We start from the raw sequence: 16,405 nt of genomic DNA, 5'->3' as shown, positions 1-16,405 counted from the left end.
TTAGCAGCAATATCCTTTGAGGATTTGGCACTTCATGTGATGGTGAATAAAGTCATTAATTTGATATATTGTTGCAGTATTTTACATTCAAACTTTTTAGCTTCAAAATGTAGAATTGCATTATAAAACATTATTTAAAAGGCTAAGATGACACACAGCTCAGTGACTAATGAAAGGTTTACGCACAGGATACTAGTGTGAAATGTACAATGCTTTTTTTGAGAGCAATTCTCTTGCAAAAGGCATATTCATGCAACCAGCAGTGAAAACAGGATGGCTAACAACATATTGTGCGAGACGACTCCATTCCCAGGAGAAAGATATACAATTCTCATGTTATTTTGGAATTATATTTGAATACAAATCCATTTAAGTTGACATTACAGTCAGGGGTCACTTACTAAATTCTTAATTTCACCTTGCTTCTACGGAGTTCTCTTGGCAGCACATTTTGTGACCAGACTAGTTCAGGAATCAAACACGTCAGCTAACCAAACTCTCAGGGAGAACCCACTCAATACCAGAGAAACATGAATTACATGTTGTTCTAATACAATTTAATCCCTATTTGCCTCCTTTCAATTTTAAATGCCAAGTTGGCACTGCTGCCTCAAGGCCAGAAACCTGGGGTGATGGCTGTGACTGTGTGGGTTTCTTCTGGGTTTGTGGGCTGTAAAATCTGGGTGAAGTTGGGAGCATAAGAATAAATGTGGAAATGGTCTACGTAGACGATTGGTGATCAACACTGAGTGCCCGTTTTTGTGCTTTGTCACTCTGATTCCATAAAACCAACAAAGCATAGTGCACAAGTGACAAAAACAGGTATGTGAACAACAAACGAGCCAATTTGCTCAAAGGTTAAAAGATGTTCTTAAGTAGATGGATGAAATATACTGTAGCTCAAACATATCAAACTCTTAGTTGATACAGGTTGACAATTTTATTGGATCAAAGATGAATGCAGTTAAGGACATGCCTTGCTTCAAACTGCAATTAAAACGGGATGTACAGCTGAAGGCAGGCATTTGAAGCTGTCTTCATTGCCTTTGGTACTATGCGGAAGTGTCTGCCAGGACTAGAAGGAAGGCGGTGATCAGTGTACAAATTTGATGCATCTCAGGAACGTTTCCAATTTGGCCAAGTTAATACTTGCTTGCTCATGCACCACCCAATGTTCTTTCTGCATTCCTAACTGCCAAAAATTTCATAGCATGACTGTGCAGCTTTACATGCCATCGTTAAAACTGAAGAATGCCAAATCCAACATTGACCTTTCTTTTCAATATAACTTTATTACAGTAATTATGAGACAAGTATGTATATTTGAGCTGCCAAATATTTTAGAGTTTAGTCACAAAAATTTAAGATCATGAACATATTTACAAGGTAATACGAGCAATGATTTACCTAATCCTAGTATCGGCCACAAATCCTGACAAACTGATTTGGAAAGCTTTGTGTGATTGACGTTGTGGGAGAGACAGCAGAAAGAATTTAAGGTTCAAGATTCTTTTACTGTCATGTAATAGGTTGGAACATACATTACACAAATTGCCTTCCACCATAAGGTGTCAACATTAATGTTGCCTGGCTTCCCTTACAGAACAAGAGAAAGTCCTTTCAGTCACTGAGTATCTGTAGAATTGTCCACAGGACTCTCGCAACCCAAACTCCAGATCCAAATCTCCAACACAATTAGGAAGTCTTCAGCATCTGAGGGTCTTTGGGAGGGCTTCTTGCCCTCATCACCCTCTCAAATCCCAGTTCCCATGAGCCAGCCTCCAGCAGCCTGCAGCACATGTGGGTGCCTCAACTACAAGTTGTCCGCAGCCTGTGTGGGCCCCTCATCTGCTGACTCCCTCGTTGGTCCACTCCCGTGGTCACCGTCTGTAGGGTTGTCTCCTCTGCTTCTTCTTAACAGTGATGTTCTCCCTGTTTCTAATGCTCTGAGTTGGTCAACTAATCCCCAGAGTCTGCAACCCCTCCAAGACTGCTGCCGAGCTCTGGGTCCACCATCTTGGGCATAGACCCATAGTTTAAAAGTGCTACTGGCTCCTCCAACAGGCAATTTAATGCATGTATGGTGCTGCCAGTATTAGGGTTGGGTAGTTGAACCCTCCGAAGCAGGGCATGTCTTCATTGTCCTGGGTCCACACCAGTGGCAGCTCTGCCGTTACAGCAGTTCCAACACAACACCATTTAAAACAAAATATTGACATGTTTGACTGAATCATTTAAGGGCAGGTACACTGTGCGACATACAATACTAGTTTCCTCCCAGAGGACAAGTTGTACAATTAGAAATACATGTTTCAAGCACACCAGTAAAATCTAAATCTCCCAATAGTTAACAAGGTCAACTAATTATAAAATATTCTTGTGGTAGGGACAGGAACAGGAACTTAACCCTGATTCCCCTTATTCAGTACATCAAAGTCTGCTGTAAGAACATTGGTAGGGAGTTGGTTTAAAATTGGCCAAGAACAATAGGGGGTGTTGTTTCTTCAGCCAGCTCCATCAGATTTCATATGACCAGCTAGTGAGCCTGAGACTTCAATCTTCCCCAGGAAGATAGCCCCTTATCTAAACAGTAATTCTCAGCTATAGGAATACAAGGTGCTCAAAGCACCAGCATTGGCTAATTAATAGCAGAAGGATACAAAATTTTAAATATTGCACTGCAAACAATAACGTTTTCAGCTGTTCTATGGTAGGGGGAACTGTCCAGATGCAACATTATCACAATATACAAACAGTACCGATACCTGGCTCCAATGTGGCTGTTTTTTTGTCACTATTGGTTCTCCTGAACCATCACAGCACTGAGGATGGAGAACATCTGGGCACTGGTCATTAAGCCAGGATCGTCACTTTGTAATCCACGATCATCACTTTAAAACTCACAGGACACTGGAGTTGAAAACGACAGTGACCTTGGAAAATGTGGCTCGTCAGTCAGATGTTGTGACAACAAATTTGCGGAAAGCTGCACACTCGTTCTATGTGCTCACATGCTCCACGGTTAAACAAGGTCAGCACAAGTCAATTAAGCACTGACATTGTACCCTGCTGAATAAAGCCAGAAACTTATCTAACAGCATCATAAATGGTTCTGGGTAAGGAACACAACTTAGGTCTACAAGTAGATAGCAACCTAATGAAGGCAGAATATTTTATAAACTTTATTGCAAATAGTTCTCAAAGCACATCAAAATGTTGAATTGTAAACAAGAATTACAGTCAACATTATTTTTCCATTTCCTTTGATCTAATTTAGTCAGGAAGTTTAGCATTGGACAATGTTGCTTGCTTGTATACATGCGCAAGATAGTGGTGAAGTGTGGGAAAGAATTTGGATTAATTTCAGACATAAAATGACATGTATTTAGCTTCTTTAGCTTAGTCAATGTTTTCATAGGATGTTTGAAGGAAAACAATTTGATGCACAAGTACTAAACCAACAAGGTGAAATTAGGTCAGGTGACCAAGAAAACGCGTTTGATTTTAAGCAGCAGGTTATACAAGTGGTAAAGGTTTAGCAGACTTGGATGGTCTAATTAATACCAGAAGGTATTAAAAACATGGCTGCCAGGGCTAAGACTAAAAGGGAGAGGCAACTTAATAGAGTTCTACTAGGTTATGAGAGGCATAAATAGGGTGGACAGCCAGCAACTGTTTTCCAGGGCCAGAGGGGCAAACACCAGATGACATCTGTACAACGTGAGGGGAGGGAAGTTCAAGATTCATAGTAATAAAAGAGGGTCGTATTACATGAAATTTCTTTTTGCCTGCTGCAAGGCAGACAGATTCTCCACCAGCAGGAATTGCCTAAGAGCCTCTTACTTACATTCAGACTTTACAGTCAGAGAGAGAAAAGAAAAAGAGAGGACCCCCCCGTCCCCCCCCCAGTCACTGAGTGTCCGTAGATTCGCCTTCAGCGCTTCCACAGCCACACAGAATCCAGTCCAAATCATTGGCAAAACAAGCTCCAGATGTGAACTTTCAACACAATCAGGGACCCTCCAGCACTCTCAGCACTTCCTCGCATCCCGTTTCTGATCCCTGGTACCCCTTCAGCCAGTCTCCAGCAGCCAACAACTTCCGCTGGTTCCTCGCCTTGAGTTGCCTGGTCCCTCAGTTGCAGAGGCCACTCACTGGTCTGATGATGTGGTCGTCTCTTCTGCTTCTCTCTCTCTCTCTCAGACAGTGTGTGATCTTCCTGTCCTCCGATGCCCTGCTCCAGTCCTCTGCTTCCCTGGAGTTTGCAGCCCCTCATGGCTGCTGCCAATTAATATGCGCCACCATCTTGGGCGCAGACCCACAGTCGTGGGATTTCATCTAAAACCACCGTTGGCTCCCTCAATGGGCCGTTCAAAGCCCTTGCAGAGCCAACAGCAGTCAACTGGGCGGCTGGACCCTGCAGGAGTGCTGCATCTCTGCTCCCTTGCTCTCTGAGAGATCATGGATGTTTTTATATACTGTCTGGAATGCATTACCAGGGTTGGTGGTGTAGGCTGGTATAATAGGGAGATTTAAAAAAGGCACATGGATGCAGGAAAAATACAGAGTTATGTGTGAGGTGGGAAGGTTTAGTTTATTGAGTAGGTTTATATATAGGTTGACATAACATCGTGGGGCAAACAGTCTGTATTGTGCTGTAATGTTCTATAAGCAAGACCAGACCTATACCTGTACTGTATATTCCAGCAGGCAGGGTTTAATCTTACATAACGTTTCAGTCAAAAACAGTCAATGCTCCAAATACACCTAATGCAATGAATCATCTGGAAAAAAAAACACGAGTCACATCAAATATATCAAGTGCCAGTGTTGCTGCATCCAACCAGAGCTCATTTTTAAAGCAGATGTTGTTGGATTTAGTGATATAGTCCTGTTACTGAATATCTAAACCAGTGGATAATTCCTGAAGTGATAAACAGGGAAGGTGGTGCCCATGGAAATGTTTACCAGCACAGCTCAATGCCTTCAAGCCAAAGAAAGGAAATTAAGAGGATTGTCACGGTGGGCTGAAGGGCCAGGATTTTCACTATGATTTAAATAATAAAAAAAATACTCAGCACATCAGGTAGCTGCTGTGGAGAGAGAACGATAATTAGGGTGCTTAGTAGAACTAGGATTAAAATTAAAATGAGAGGCTTTAATCTGCAGAGAAGGAAACTGGAAATATTGGTCATGCAAAATTTATGAATCCAATGTTTACTTGTCTAGTCCTATTATAAGACACAGTTCCTTGTGCTTACATTGGCCTCTTCAATTCTTTTAATACTTTGATAGGGAGGTTCCATCTTTGAAATGCTTGAACACTCCCTTCTATGACTGTTATTCATGATGCTGCAGTTTACATTCTTGAACATAAACCAACAAAGCCTCTCTCTGGTTACAGTAGCACTAGTTACATAAACCATAGATGTCCAAGAGGGCTCAAAAACTGGAATCTGGACAGCTTATATATCCAATTTATAAGCAACAGCACAAAGTAGTAACTGATGTCCAAGCATACTGAATCACATCTCTTGGGGGAACAGCCTGCATGTCCCACATCGGTCCCTTACTCTAATAAATAGATATTTCCTGGACCCAGGTGGCAATTGACAAAGACTCAGGAGGATCCACCCATAGAATGAACCAGAAGTAGCTGAAGATTGCTAGGCTGCTACTGTTACTACAAGGAGAATGTGCTCAATAGCAAATCCAACTGAATTTTCCACATTTTTCAATTTGGCAATTATATTCATTACATATAGGATCTTGTGTTTACTAATGCAGCAAAACACTGATGTGAACATGAGAGGCTAGGTGAGCATGATTGCCTTTGATATCAAGATCCTGACTGTTTGATTTTTTGATAAAACAGAAGTCAATGGGCATCAGAGGAAAATAGTTTAATGGAATTAAAACTTGCACAAAAGAAGTTGGCTGTGTCTGTGAGAAGTCAATTATCCCAGCCAAAGAATATCAGTGCAGGAGTTTGTCGGAACAGTTCCTAGGGCCAACCATTTTCTGCTGCTTCATCAATAACCTTATTTCCATCATCAAATTGTTAGTGACTGAACAATGTTTGATTGCATTTGCACAGCTTAACAAATGACCTAGGCAATGATTTATGTAATAGGTCATTATATTATATTCAGGCATATAATATTCATGTCACAAAATCCCAGGCAATTAACATCTCCAACAAGAAAGATACCATCACCGAACCTTCATGTTTAATGACTTTTACCATCGCCAACGGCCACATCCAGGAAATGGTCTGAGATCAGAAACTTAACTAGAGTCGCCACATGAATACTGAAACAACAAGTGGGTCAGAGGCTGTGCTCTCTGTGGCCTTCTCCTGACCCTTCAAAATCTTTCCATAATTCAAAGCATATCAGGAAAGCAATAGCCTACCTCAATGTGTGCAGCTCCAGTTACATTCTACGTTATCCAAGATTGCCCTATATATTAATTCCTTCGATCAGTTGCATGCTGTGGCTACAACGTACACCAATACAAAACACACCGCAAACAAGGGCAATGTGTACTTGGGAACACCAGTAACTGCAGCCTCTCCAAATTGCACACCATGTTTTCCTGGAAATGTGTTGTCACTGGGTCTAAAACCTTGAGCCCTTTGGCCAATAGCATCATAGAAGTGTCTTCACTAGGACTGCACTGATTTAAGGTGCCAGCTCATCATCATATTCTTAAAGATGCTTAGAGATAAATAATGCTGGCCTTGCCAGAAATGTCAACATCACTAAAAGAGTACCGAACGTTTGCTAAACAAATTATGATTAAAAATATCATGGGCACCATGCTTTAAAAGCTAACCAATGAGATGGAGCAGAAGGATGACAAACGAGTTGGATGGGTGGAAAAAGGATTCATACTTTTGAGGTGAAGAATAGTTTTAGGACCCAGAGAAATGGAAACTGTCAGAGTGATAGAAGGTATCCAATGTGTCATGGATGTAAATGGAAAGAGACTGAACCAGGGCAGAAAGAATAAGGACAATAGTGTAAAGAATCTGAGTTGTTCACCTTAGATCAGCAGTCAAGGTGTTCAATGAAGGATTGTAAGCAGTGGGCATAGCTGCAAAAGAACCAGCAAAGCAATAAAATAAGAAAACTGCTTTACTGAGTGAATTGATGCGATTTAGTTTCTACTCCCTGAAATTCCAATGGAAAAATTTCCACTTCAAAACTGAACAGAATGTAAAGAGCAGACACAATTATATAAAGCTATCAAAGAGATGGTGAAGCTCTGCTTTCCCCACTGAAGGGTGCTGAACCTGTACCAATGCCCACCATGTGAGGAATATTCCTCTTTAGAACAAAATGTGCTGAAGTTTGAAGAAACGAGCAGACCTGGTGTATTGTTTCTTACCCGCTGGTGTTCTCTAACTCCATCAGTGATGAACGTAATGGCAAGTGGCAACAACCGAACACACATGACCTGAAAGAGATGGGGAGAACAATTCACATTAATAGACTCATTGAAGATGAGCCTAAAAAGAATTAGCACTGAGGGATAAAGAGGCTCATTATAGGACTTGGATCCAATTGAAAATGTACATTGGTCTTGTACAGGAAACATACAAAATGTAGTGAAACTGCCTCAAAACACAACACAATGAAGTAACTGCACCATTCTGGATGGGCTTGAGTTGTTGAGAAGCATTGTTGGCATGCAGTAAAATGCATGCAGTCACGGAATTGTTGAAATGCAGGTGGCCCATACACTACACGGGCTTAGTAGAACGATCCATTAAATCCAAATTCCTTACTCTTCCCTCATTGAAACTAGGAGCCCTTCAAGTCCACACCGCCATTCAAAATGATTATGGCCGATCATGCAATTTCAGTACCCTATCCTTGCTTCCTCTCCACCCCTTGATTCTTTTAGCCCACGGAGTCACATCTAATTCAGTCTTTAATATATCTAATGAACTGGCTTCAACTTTCAGTGTCAGGGAGTTATACAGGCTCACAGCTCTCAGTGAAGAGGTTTCTCCTCATCTCAGTCCTAAGCAGTATGCACTTTCACCTTAGACCGTGACCCTTGTTCTGGACTTTCCCCCAACAACAGGAACAATCTTTCCTCAAAATTATGCAGATTATATTCCCTCAGAGTAACATGTTCCTGATGCCACCATTTACTCCACCCCCTGCACCATATCTTTTGGCTAAAATTGTAAATGTGTTCTACCTGTTTCTTCATCTGTTCTCCAATGGGAACTACTTCCCAGATTATCCTATCCATCATAGTACATTGCAGGCCCTTCAGCCCACCATGTTGTGCTGACCTATATAGACTGGGACCTACCAAAAAAAAATGAAACCCTACCTACCTCATTTTTTCTTTCATCCATGTGCCTTTCCAAGTGGCTCTTAAATTGCCCCCAATGTTGCAGCTTCCAACACCACCCCTGGCAATGCATTCCAGGAACCCACAACTCTGTTTAAAAAACTTAACCCTGATGCCTCCCTTAAACTTTACTTCCTTCACTTTGTACAGATGACCTCAGGTGTTTGCTCCTCCCAAACTGGGAAAAAGGCTGTCTACCTCATATATGCCTCTCAATCTTGTAGACCAAGCACCTCTTAGCCTTCTTCACTCCAAACATAAAAGTCACATATTATGGGTCCAGAGGACCCCAAAATCTCTTTTCTCTTGCTCTGCAGGTGATGATTGTGACAAAACATGTACTAACATCCATTACTGCTGTTTTCCCTACACACAAGCTTTAAATTAGCTCAGAAACAAAAACAATTAACTAATAAATCACAAAAATTCCAAAAGTTTAAGATCCCAAAACTCCAATTTTCAATCCGAAAAGATGAGGCCCCAAATGCTATGGGCCCACAGGACCCCAAAATCAAGCAGCAATAGAAATTCACCAAAACAAATGGATATTTAAACAAAAGTTGCTTTTAGTTATCTTAAAACATGAAAATAGGATCAAACTCTAACATTATTTTTATTAACTTAACCCCCTTCTAATTCTAAGTGCATGTGTATATAATGGGTGTGTAAGTTCAGAAAAGTTATTTGATTCACAGTCTAATTTCACTTCTCACTCCTCCAAGTATTAGGCAATTCTTGTACTGTGCACAGAATTTAACATTTATAAATTCACCAGGCTTTGGTGCTTGAAAGGTAAATGGTTACTGCTCAGGAAAGTTCTTGCTGGTTTTCAGAGAGATTTGTTGCTCATTGGACACCCACAACTGATTCCTTCCGAGCAGCCACTTCAGTGTCTTGCCGAAGAAACTTGCCCCATCAGGGTTTTCCAGATGATAACCTCTTTCTTTCAGGTCACCACAGAGTTGCTTTTTGTTTCCCTTATTTCTAGTGAAACATTATACAGCCAGCCATCTCCTCTTGTATGGACTACAAGGGCTTTGAACAGGCTGAACTAAAAACTCATAATCTGTCTTCACAATGGGGTTTTTTCACAAGCTTGCTAGCTCGTCCTATTCTAGTCCCAGCTGCTGCTGCTGATCTGTAGAACTGAATGCTCTCTCTCTAACACACACAGAGAAAAGTCTGTTTGACTCCCTCTGCTTGCAAAACCACATGGCCCTCTTAGAACAGCAAACTGCATTCAGACAGACTGCGGCACTGGACCCAATCTTCCAAGTTTGTTCATCTGCTGCTTTCCACAGCATGTCCAATTAACACCTACTTGTGAAGTCTCTATAGGTATTCTTCAAAGTTTTTCCAAAGGCACTCAGAGTCTGGCTTGAGCAGAGCTCTGGCATTTTAAATGAGATCTGTTTAGAAGTGTTATTTGTTTGTGACCTACCTAGAACGCTTCCACCAGCGTTGTCTCCGCTCCATCCTCAACATTCATTGGAGCGCTTTCATCCCTAACGTCGAAGTACTCGAGATGGCAGAGGTCGACAGCATCGAGTCCACGCTGCTGAAGATCCAGCTGCGCTGGGTGGGTCACGTCTCCAGAATGGAGGACCATCGCCTTTCCAAGATCGTGTTATATGGCGAGCTCTCCACTGGCCACCGTGACAGAGGTGCACCAAAGAAAAGGTACAAGGACTGCCTAAAGAAATTTCTTGGTGCCTGCCACATTGACCACCGCCAGTGGGCTGATATCACCTCAAACCGTGCATCTTGGCGCCTCACAGTTTGGCGGGCAGCAACCTCCTTTGAAGAAGACCGCAGAGCCCACCTCACTGACAAAAGGCAAAGGAGGAAAGACCCAACACCCAACCCCAACCAACCAATTTTCCCCTGCAACCGCTGCAACCGTGTCTGCCTGTCCCGCATCGGACTTGTCAGCCACAAACGAGCCTGCAGCTGACGTGGACTTTTACCCCCTCCATAAATCTTCGTCCGCGAAGCCAAGCCAAAGAAGAGAAGATTACACTATATAAAAAAAATCCCCACAAATTTATCTTCCAAACACATATCTATACATAATATAACATAATTTGTCGCACACAGCTCTGCTAATCTTGTTTCATAAGTTATTTTCCAATCTAGGTAACATCCTGATAAATCTCCTCTGCACCCTCTCTATTGCTTGCACATCCTTCCAGCAATGAAATGACAAGAAGTGAACATAAACATTCTAAGTGTGGTCTCATCACCTCACCACTCCTGAACTCAATCCCTCAATGAAGCCCAGTATACCAAAGGCCTTCTTAACTATTTCTATGGTAAACTTGAGAGATCTATGCATTTGGACCCCAAGGTCCCTCTGTTCTTCCATACTATTAAGTATCCTACCATTAACAAGTACACTCTGTCTTCAAGATTTCCCAATCAAATGTATCACCTACACTTATCCAGACTGAACTCCATCCGCCAACACTATATTCTGCCAACATCTTGTATCCTACAACAACTTTCAACACTATCCACAACACCTCTAACCTTCATATCACTGACAAACTTACTGACTCATCCATCTACTTCTTCGCTCATTTATTTAAAAAAAATCACAAAGGGCTGGAGTCCGAGAACAGATCTCTGCAGAACTGCACTGGTCACACCTCCAGGAAGAATATTTACCCTCCACTACCACTCTCTGCTTTCTATACGTAAGCCCATTTTGAATCCAAACAGCCATGGTTCCATGGATCTCATGACTCAAGTCTCCCATGGGGTACCTTATCGATTACCTTACTAAAATCCATGTGACCACCACCTTATCTTCATAAATTTCTTTTGTTACCTCCTCAAAAAACTCAATTAGGCTCACGAGGCATGACCTTCCCCTCACAAAGCCGCGCTAACTATTCTTGTGAAGACTGCTCATAAATCCTGTTCTTAAAAATCCTCTCTCATAGTTTGCCTACCACTGATGTAAGGCTCACTGGTCTACACTTCCCTTCTTCATTAGCTATTTTTGAACAGAGGACCACACTTACCATTCTCCAACACTCCGGCACCTCCCCTTTGGCTAAGGAGGATGCAAAGATCATTGCCTCATGATTTCTATCAAACCTCCTCTCAATCTTTGCACTAAGTAGATGCTAAGATAAGTCTGGGAAATAGAACCTAGTGAGCCACATACCAAAAAATTTGCACAAATGGAACCAGTGTATATTTCTATAGAAAACATTCACAATTTCACCATCTCCTTTGTGCATCCTTCAGAAGTTGCTACGAGCTTTATTTAATCAAATGAATTTCCATGATCATTCATCTAAATTTATGTGAATAATCTGTTCCACTGTAATGTTCACAGGCAGTCGAAGTACAGATGGACAACACATCATGAGGCAGATTCACAGTGAGATGCCCTACACTTTAGACTCCAAAGACAGCCAAGACTGGTGTTTGGGGAAAGGATACATTCTTCAACAGTTAGGGTCAGGTGGCACCACAAATAGGACGTGCACATTAAGGATATCTTCCCCTTCTTGAACATCAAAAGGGATAGTTTAATGCAGAAGTCAATAAAGGCACCAATTACAAAGCAATCAAGTGGAAAGGTTCAAGTTTAGCTCAGTGGAACCCATCCTGAATCAGGTGCCTCAATGAACTTGGATTGGGACCAGGAGAGATAGAGAGGCTGTTGGGCCAGACAAAATAGAATCAGATAAAGCAGACTTCCAATGGTGCAATTGTTTATCATAGCTTCTATGTAATCTCACATTAAATGGGGAGTTTTTCAGACACCCCTGCACCACCAAGCCAGCTGGCCACAAACAATGCCCCAAACAGCCTGCGCTCAAGTGGATGCTCACAAGTTCGATCAGTACAAGTGTTATCAGAGGCCAGGGCTAAGAGAAAGAAAGCAGTATCAGATAACGTCAATTCTAACCACGGTCAACCTTTGCAAGCGTAAAGGCAGAGTCCTTTCATCATTCAGTTAGGTGGTAACGTAGACACTCGGAAACAAACCTCAGGGTGTTAACAGACAGCAAGACACATTCCCAGCATAGACACTCAATATAGTTCAGAAATCAGAGGTGCCAAGGCAAGATTCCCTGAAGGTCAGCTTCCCTGTAGTCAGTGGCAAGGAAAGCATTTATTTCGAGAGTGATAGAATATTAAAAAGAGGTGCATTGGTCAGACTGCACTGTGAGCAGTTTTGGGCTCCTTAGCCAAGGATCAATTGGAGGGGGTGCAGAGGAGCTCCACTAGAATGATCCCAAGAATGAAGGGGTTATCACATGATGTGGAGAGGATGTTTCTGATGCTGGGTGAGTCTGGGTTCAGAGGGCAGAATCTCAGAATACAAAACATCCCTTTAGAATAGAAATGGGGAAGAATTTCTTTACCCAGGTGGTGAATCTGTAGAACGCCAGAGGAGGCCACCATTAGGTATATTTAAAACAGAGGTAGATAGGTTCTGGGTCTTTCATGAAAGCCATGAAAGACCCCAACAATGAAGACGCTGTTTACATCCGGTACCGCACGGATGGCAGTCTCTTCAATCTGAGGCGCCTGCAAGCTCACACCAAGACACAAGAGAAACTTGTCCGTGAACTACTCTTTGCAGATGATGCCGCTTTAGTTGCCCATTCAGAGCCAGCTCTTCAGCGCTTGACGTCCTGCTTTGCGGAAACTGCCAAAATGTTTGGCCTGGAAGTCAGCCTGAAGAAAACTGAGGTCCTCCATCAGCCAGCTCCCCACCATGACTACCAGCCCCCCCACATCTCCATCGGGCACACAAAACTCAAAACGGTCAACCAGTTTACCTATCTCGGCTGCACCATTTCATCAGATGCAAGGATCGACAATGAGATAGACAACAGACTCGCCAAGGCAAATAGCGCCTTTGGAAGACTACACAAAAGAGTCTGGAAAAACAACCAACTGAAAAACATCACAAAGATAAGCGTATACAGAGCCGTTGTCATACCCACACTCCTGTTCGGCTCCGAATCATGGGTCCTCTACCGGCACCACCTACGGCTCCTAGAACGCTTCCACCAGCGTTGTCTCCGCTCCATCCTCAACATCCATTGGAGCGCTCACACCCCTAACGTCGAGGTACTCGAGATGGCAGAGGTCGACAGCATCGAGTCCACGCTGCTGAAGATCCAGCTGCGCTGGATGGGTCACGTCTCCAGAATGGAGGACCATCGCCTTCCCAAGATCGTATTATATGGCGAGCTCTCCACTGGCCACCGTGACAGAGGTGCACCAAAGAAAAGGTACAAGGACTGCCTAAAGAAATCTCTTGGTGCCTGCCACATTGACCACCGCCAGTGGGCTGATAACGCCTCAAACCGTGCATCTTGGCGCCTCACAGTTTGGCGGGCAGCAGCCTCCTTTGAAGAAGACCGCAGAGCCCACCTCACTGACAAAAGGCAAAGGAGGAAAAACCCAACACCCAACCCCAACCAACCAATTTTCCCTTGCAACCGCTGCAATCGTGTCTGCCTGTCCCGCATCGGACTGGTCAGCCACAAACGAGCCTGCAGCTGACGTGGACTTTTTACCCCCTCCATAAATCTTCGTCCGCGAAGCCAAGCCAAAGAAAGAAAAGAAAAAAGATAGGTTCTTGATTAGGAAGGGAATCAAGGGTGATGGGGTGGGGGGGGGGGGAGGCGGGAGGGTACACTCTTCAAATAGTCTGGGCAGACTATTTAACATCATATATTTTGTAAAATCAAAGTTAAACCCAAGTAAAACAGTCTTCCTGAACTCAAAAAAGCATTTGATTGCTTAGAATTGCCTTTCTTATTTAAAACATTACAAAAATTTGGCATAGGTAGAATATTTATAAATTAGATAAAAATTCTATCATAAGCTGCAAGCCAAAATTATAACAAATAGTCAGATGTCAGCAATTTTTCCCTTGAGTAGACAGGAGTTCCCCTTATTCCCAGTGCTTTTTAACCTAGTGTTTGAATTGCTGGCGGAGATTATAAGAAAAGATCCAAATATAAAAGTCTTCAAGTCAGACAAGAACATAAAATTAGTCTATTTGCTGATGACGTGCTATTATATTTATCTGATCCGGCTGAGTCCTTGATAAAATTACAAATAACATTAGAAAAATATGGAAGAGTTTCGGGATACAAAATAAATACGGATAATGCCATTGAGGAATTTTGACTATGAAAAATACGGAATCAAATATTTAGGAAAACAACAAATAATTTACAGAACTGATACAATTTTCACACCTCTTAGAAAAACTGAGAAAGATCTAAATAAATGGAAAGACCTGCTGATAACTTTAGTGGGAAGAGTAAATTGTATTAAAATGAAAATAATGGCAAGATTACAGTATCTTTTTCAGTCGCTGCCTATTGCACTACCCAAAAAAAATTCTTGGATCCAAATGGGATTGAATTCATTAAGAGATGGGACAGCGAAAGACTTTATTTATAAGTCCAACATTAAGTTAATAACAAAAAAAAGATAGATAATCCTATATTAATACAGAAGATTAGAATATGGCAAGAAATCACACTAAGAGCACCATTATGTAAAAATGTGTTGCTGCCCATGAATCTGGGCAACAAAATACTAGACTCCTGGAATGACAAAGAAACAAGATATATTGATGAGAGTTATGCAGAGTCATTCTTGTGTCATTTGAACAGCTAAGACAGAAATATGGAGTAGCTAATGGGACTTTCTTCTGTTATCTACAGCTAAGATCATTCCTGAGAGAAAGATGGGAGCCAATGCAAGTCCCATCTGAAATTAATGAAATGGAATGAATGATCTGGCTGGGGAATGCACCCAAATTCATAACTAAAATGTATTATGCTCTCTAAAGAGAAAGAGAAAAACCAGGTTCTCAGAGGTCAAAAGAGAGATGGGAGTCAGATCTAGGTGTTGCAATACCAGAAAGATGTTGGTCTGATTGGTGTTTGGATAGTATGACATCAATTATAACTGGAAGATATGGATTAATTCCACACAATTTCCTACACTAACTATATCTTAAACCACAGAAGTTGCATAGATCAAAATCTAAAATATCTGAGATGTGTTTTAGATGTGGGACAGAATCAGGAACGTTTTTACATGCCATGTGGTTGAGTGTGAAGGTGAGACCTTTTTAGCAGGATATTGCTGAAATATTAACAAGGATAACAGGGATGGCCTTCACGGATGACCCAAAACTTTATCTTCTAGGTCATTTTATTGAATTAAGCAATAAACTTACTAAATATCAAATATCATTTGTTAAAAATAGTCTTAGCAGTGGTTAAGAAATGTATTGCAATTATTTGGAAATCCAACTCTGCTCTACATAACACGATGGACTGCAGAGATGAATAGTTGCATACATATGGAAAAAAAAATTACATAATTTAAAGAACATATATGACATTTGTTTAGATATGGCAACTTTATTTGGATCATATGGGGCTCAATTGTAACTATTGTAGCGTTCGTGCTACACGAGTGTGGAGAAGCCTTGGAAAACGAGACTGGTTTATTGCTCTGGCCGTAGCGCTTATATGGGCCCCAGACACTGATGTCATTGGAGCGCCAGCCTAGGATTGGCTGGCATTCCCGCCAGAGTTGCCCATCTTCCCGCTCTGCGGGAGGTCACCTGGGACGATGGCCGATGTCACCCCCAGGTCCGTGCAGTTGCCGAGTTCGTCAGCCATGTTATGGGCTGGTCTGTGTCACTACACGATAATAATAAAAAGGACAATAATAGATGCTGCTATGGTATAAATACATGTGACTTCCCCATATAGATTTTTATGGCCAGTATAAATATGAGCCCTGATGGTGTGCAGATTTATATTATAGAGGGAGGGAGAGAAGGGGTTGTTTTGTTTGTTTTTTGTAAGAAAAAAAGTTTATATATATATATATTTTATTGAAGAGTTTATGTACATTTATGGGAGAAAAAAAATTCAGAAAAAGGGAGAGAGGGAAAAGTCAAGAGAAAGGGGTTGAAAAGGATAGTAATTCAGCCATGATGAAAAGGTGAGGTAACTTGATG

The 16,405-nt window shown here is 41.9% G+C and overlaps 1 protein-coding gene across 2 annotated transcripts in view; it reads right to left on the bottom strand.

Moving 5' to 3' along the window:
• The window catches only part of mybbp1a (MYB binding protein (P160) 1a), a 179,272-nt gene that overhangs the window by 27,275 nt on the left and 135,592 nt on the right, over positions 1-16,405 (bottom strand). For both annotated transcript variants that reach the window (XR_011340085.1, XM_069884983.1), the window contains exon 22: positions 7,393-7,461. Coding sequence is in view for 1 of the 2 variants with exons in the window: in XM_069884983.1 (XP_069741084.1) it covers positions 7,393-7,461 (69 nt within the window). In the remaining variant the exon portion in view is untranslated. The remainder of the gene's footprint in view (positions 1-7,392; positions 7,462-16,405) is intronic.

The sequence above is a fragment of the Narcine bancroftii genome, chromosome 6 (assembly GCF_036971445.1).
Source record: "Narcine bancroftii isolate sNarBan1 chromosome 6, sNarBan1.hap1, whole genome shotgun sequence".
Lineage (NCBI taxonomy): Eukaryota > Metazoa > Chordata > Chondrichthyes > Torpediniformes > Narcinidae > Narcine > Narcine bancroftii.
This window is presented reverse-complemented; position numbering and strand designations above follow the sequence as displayed.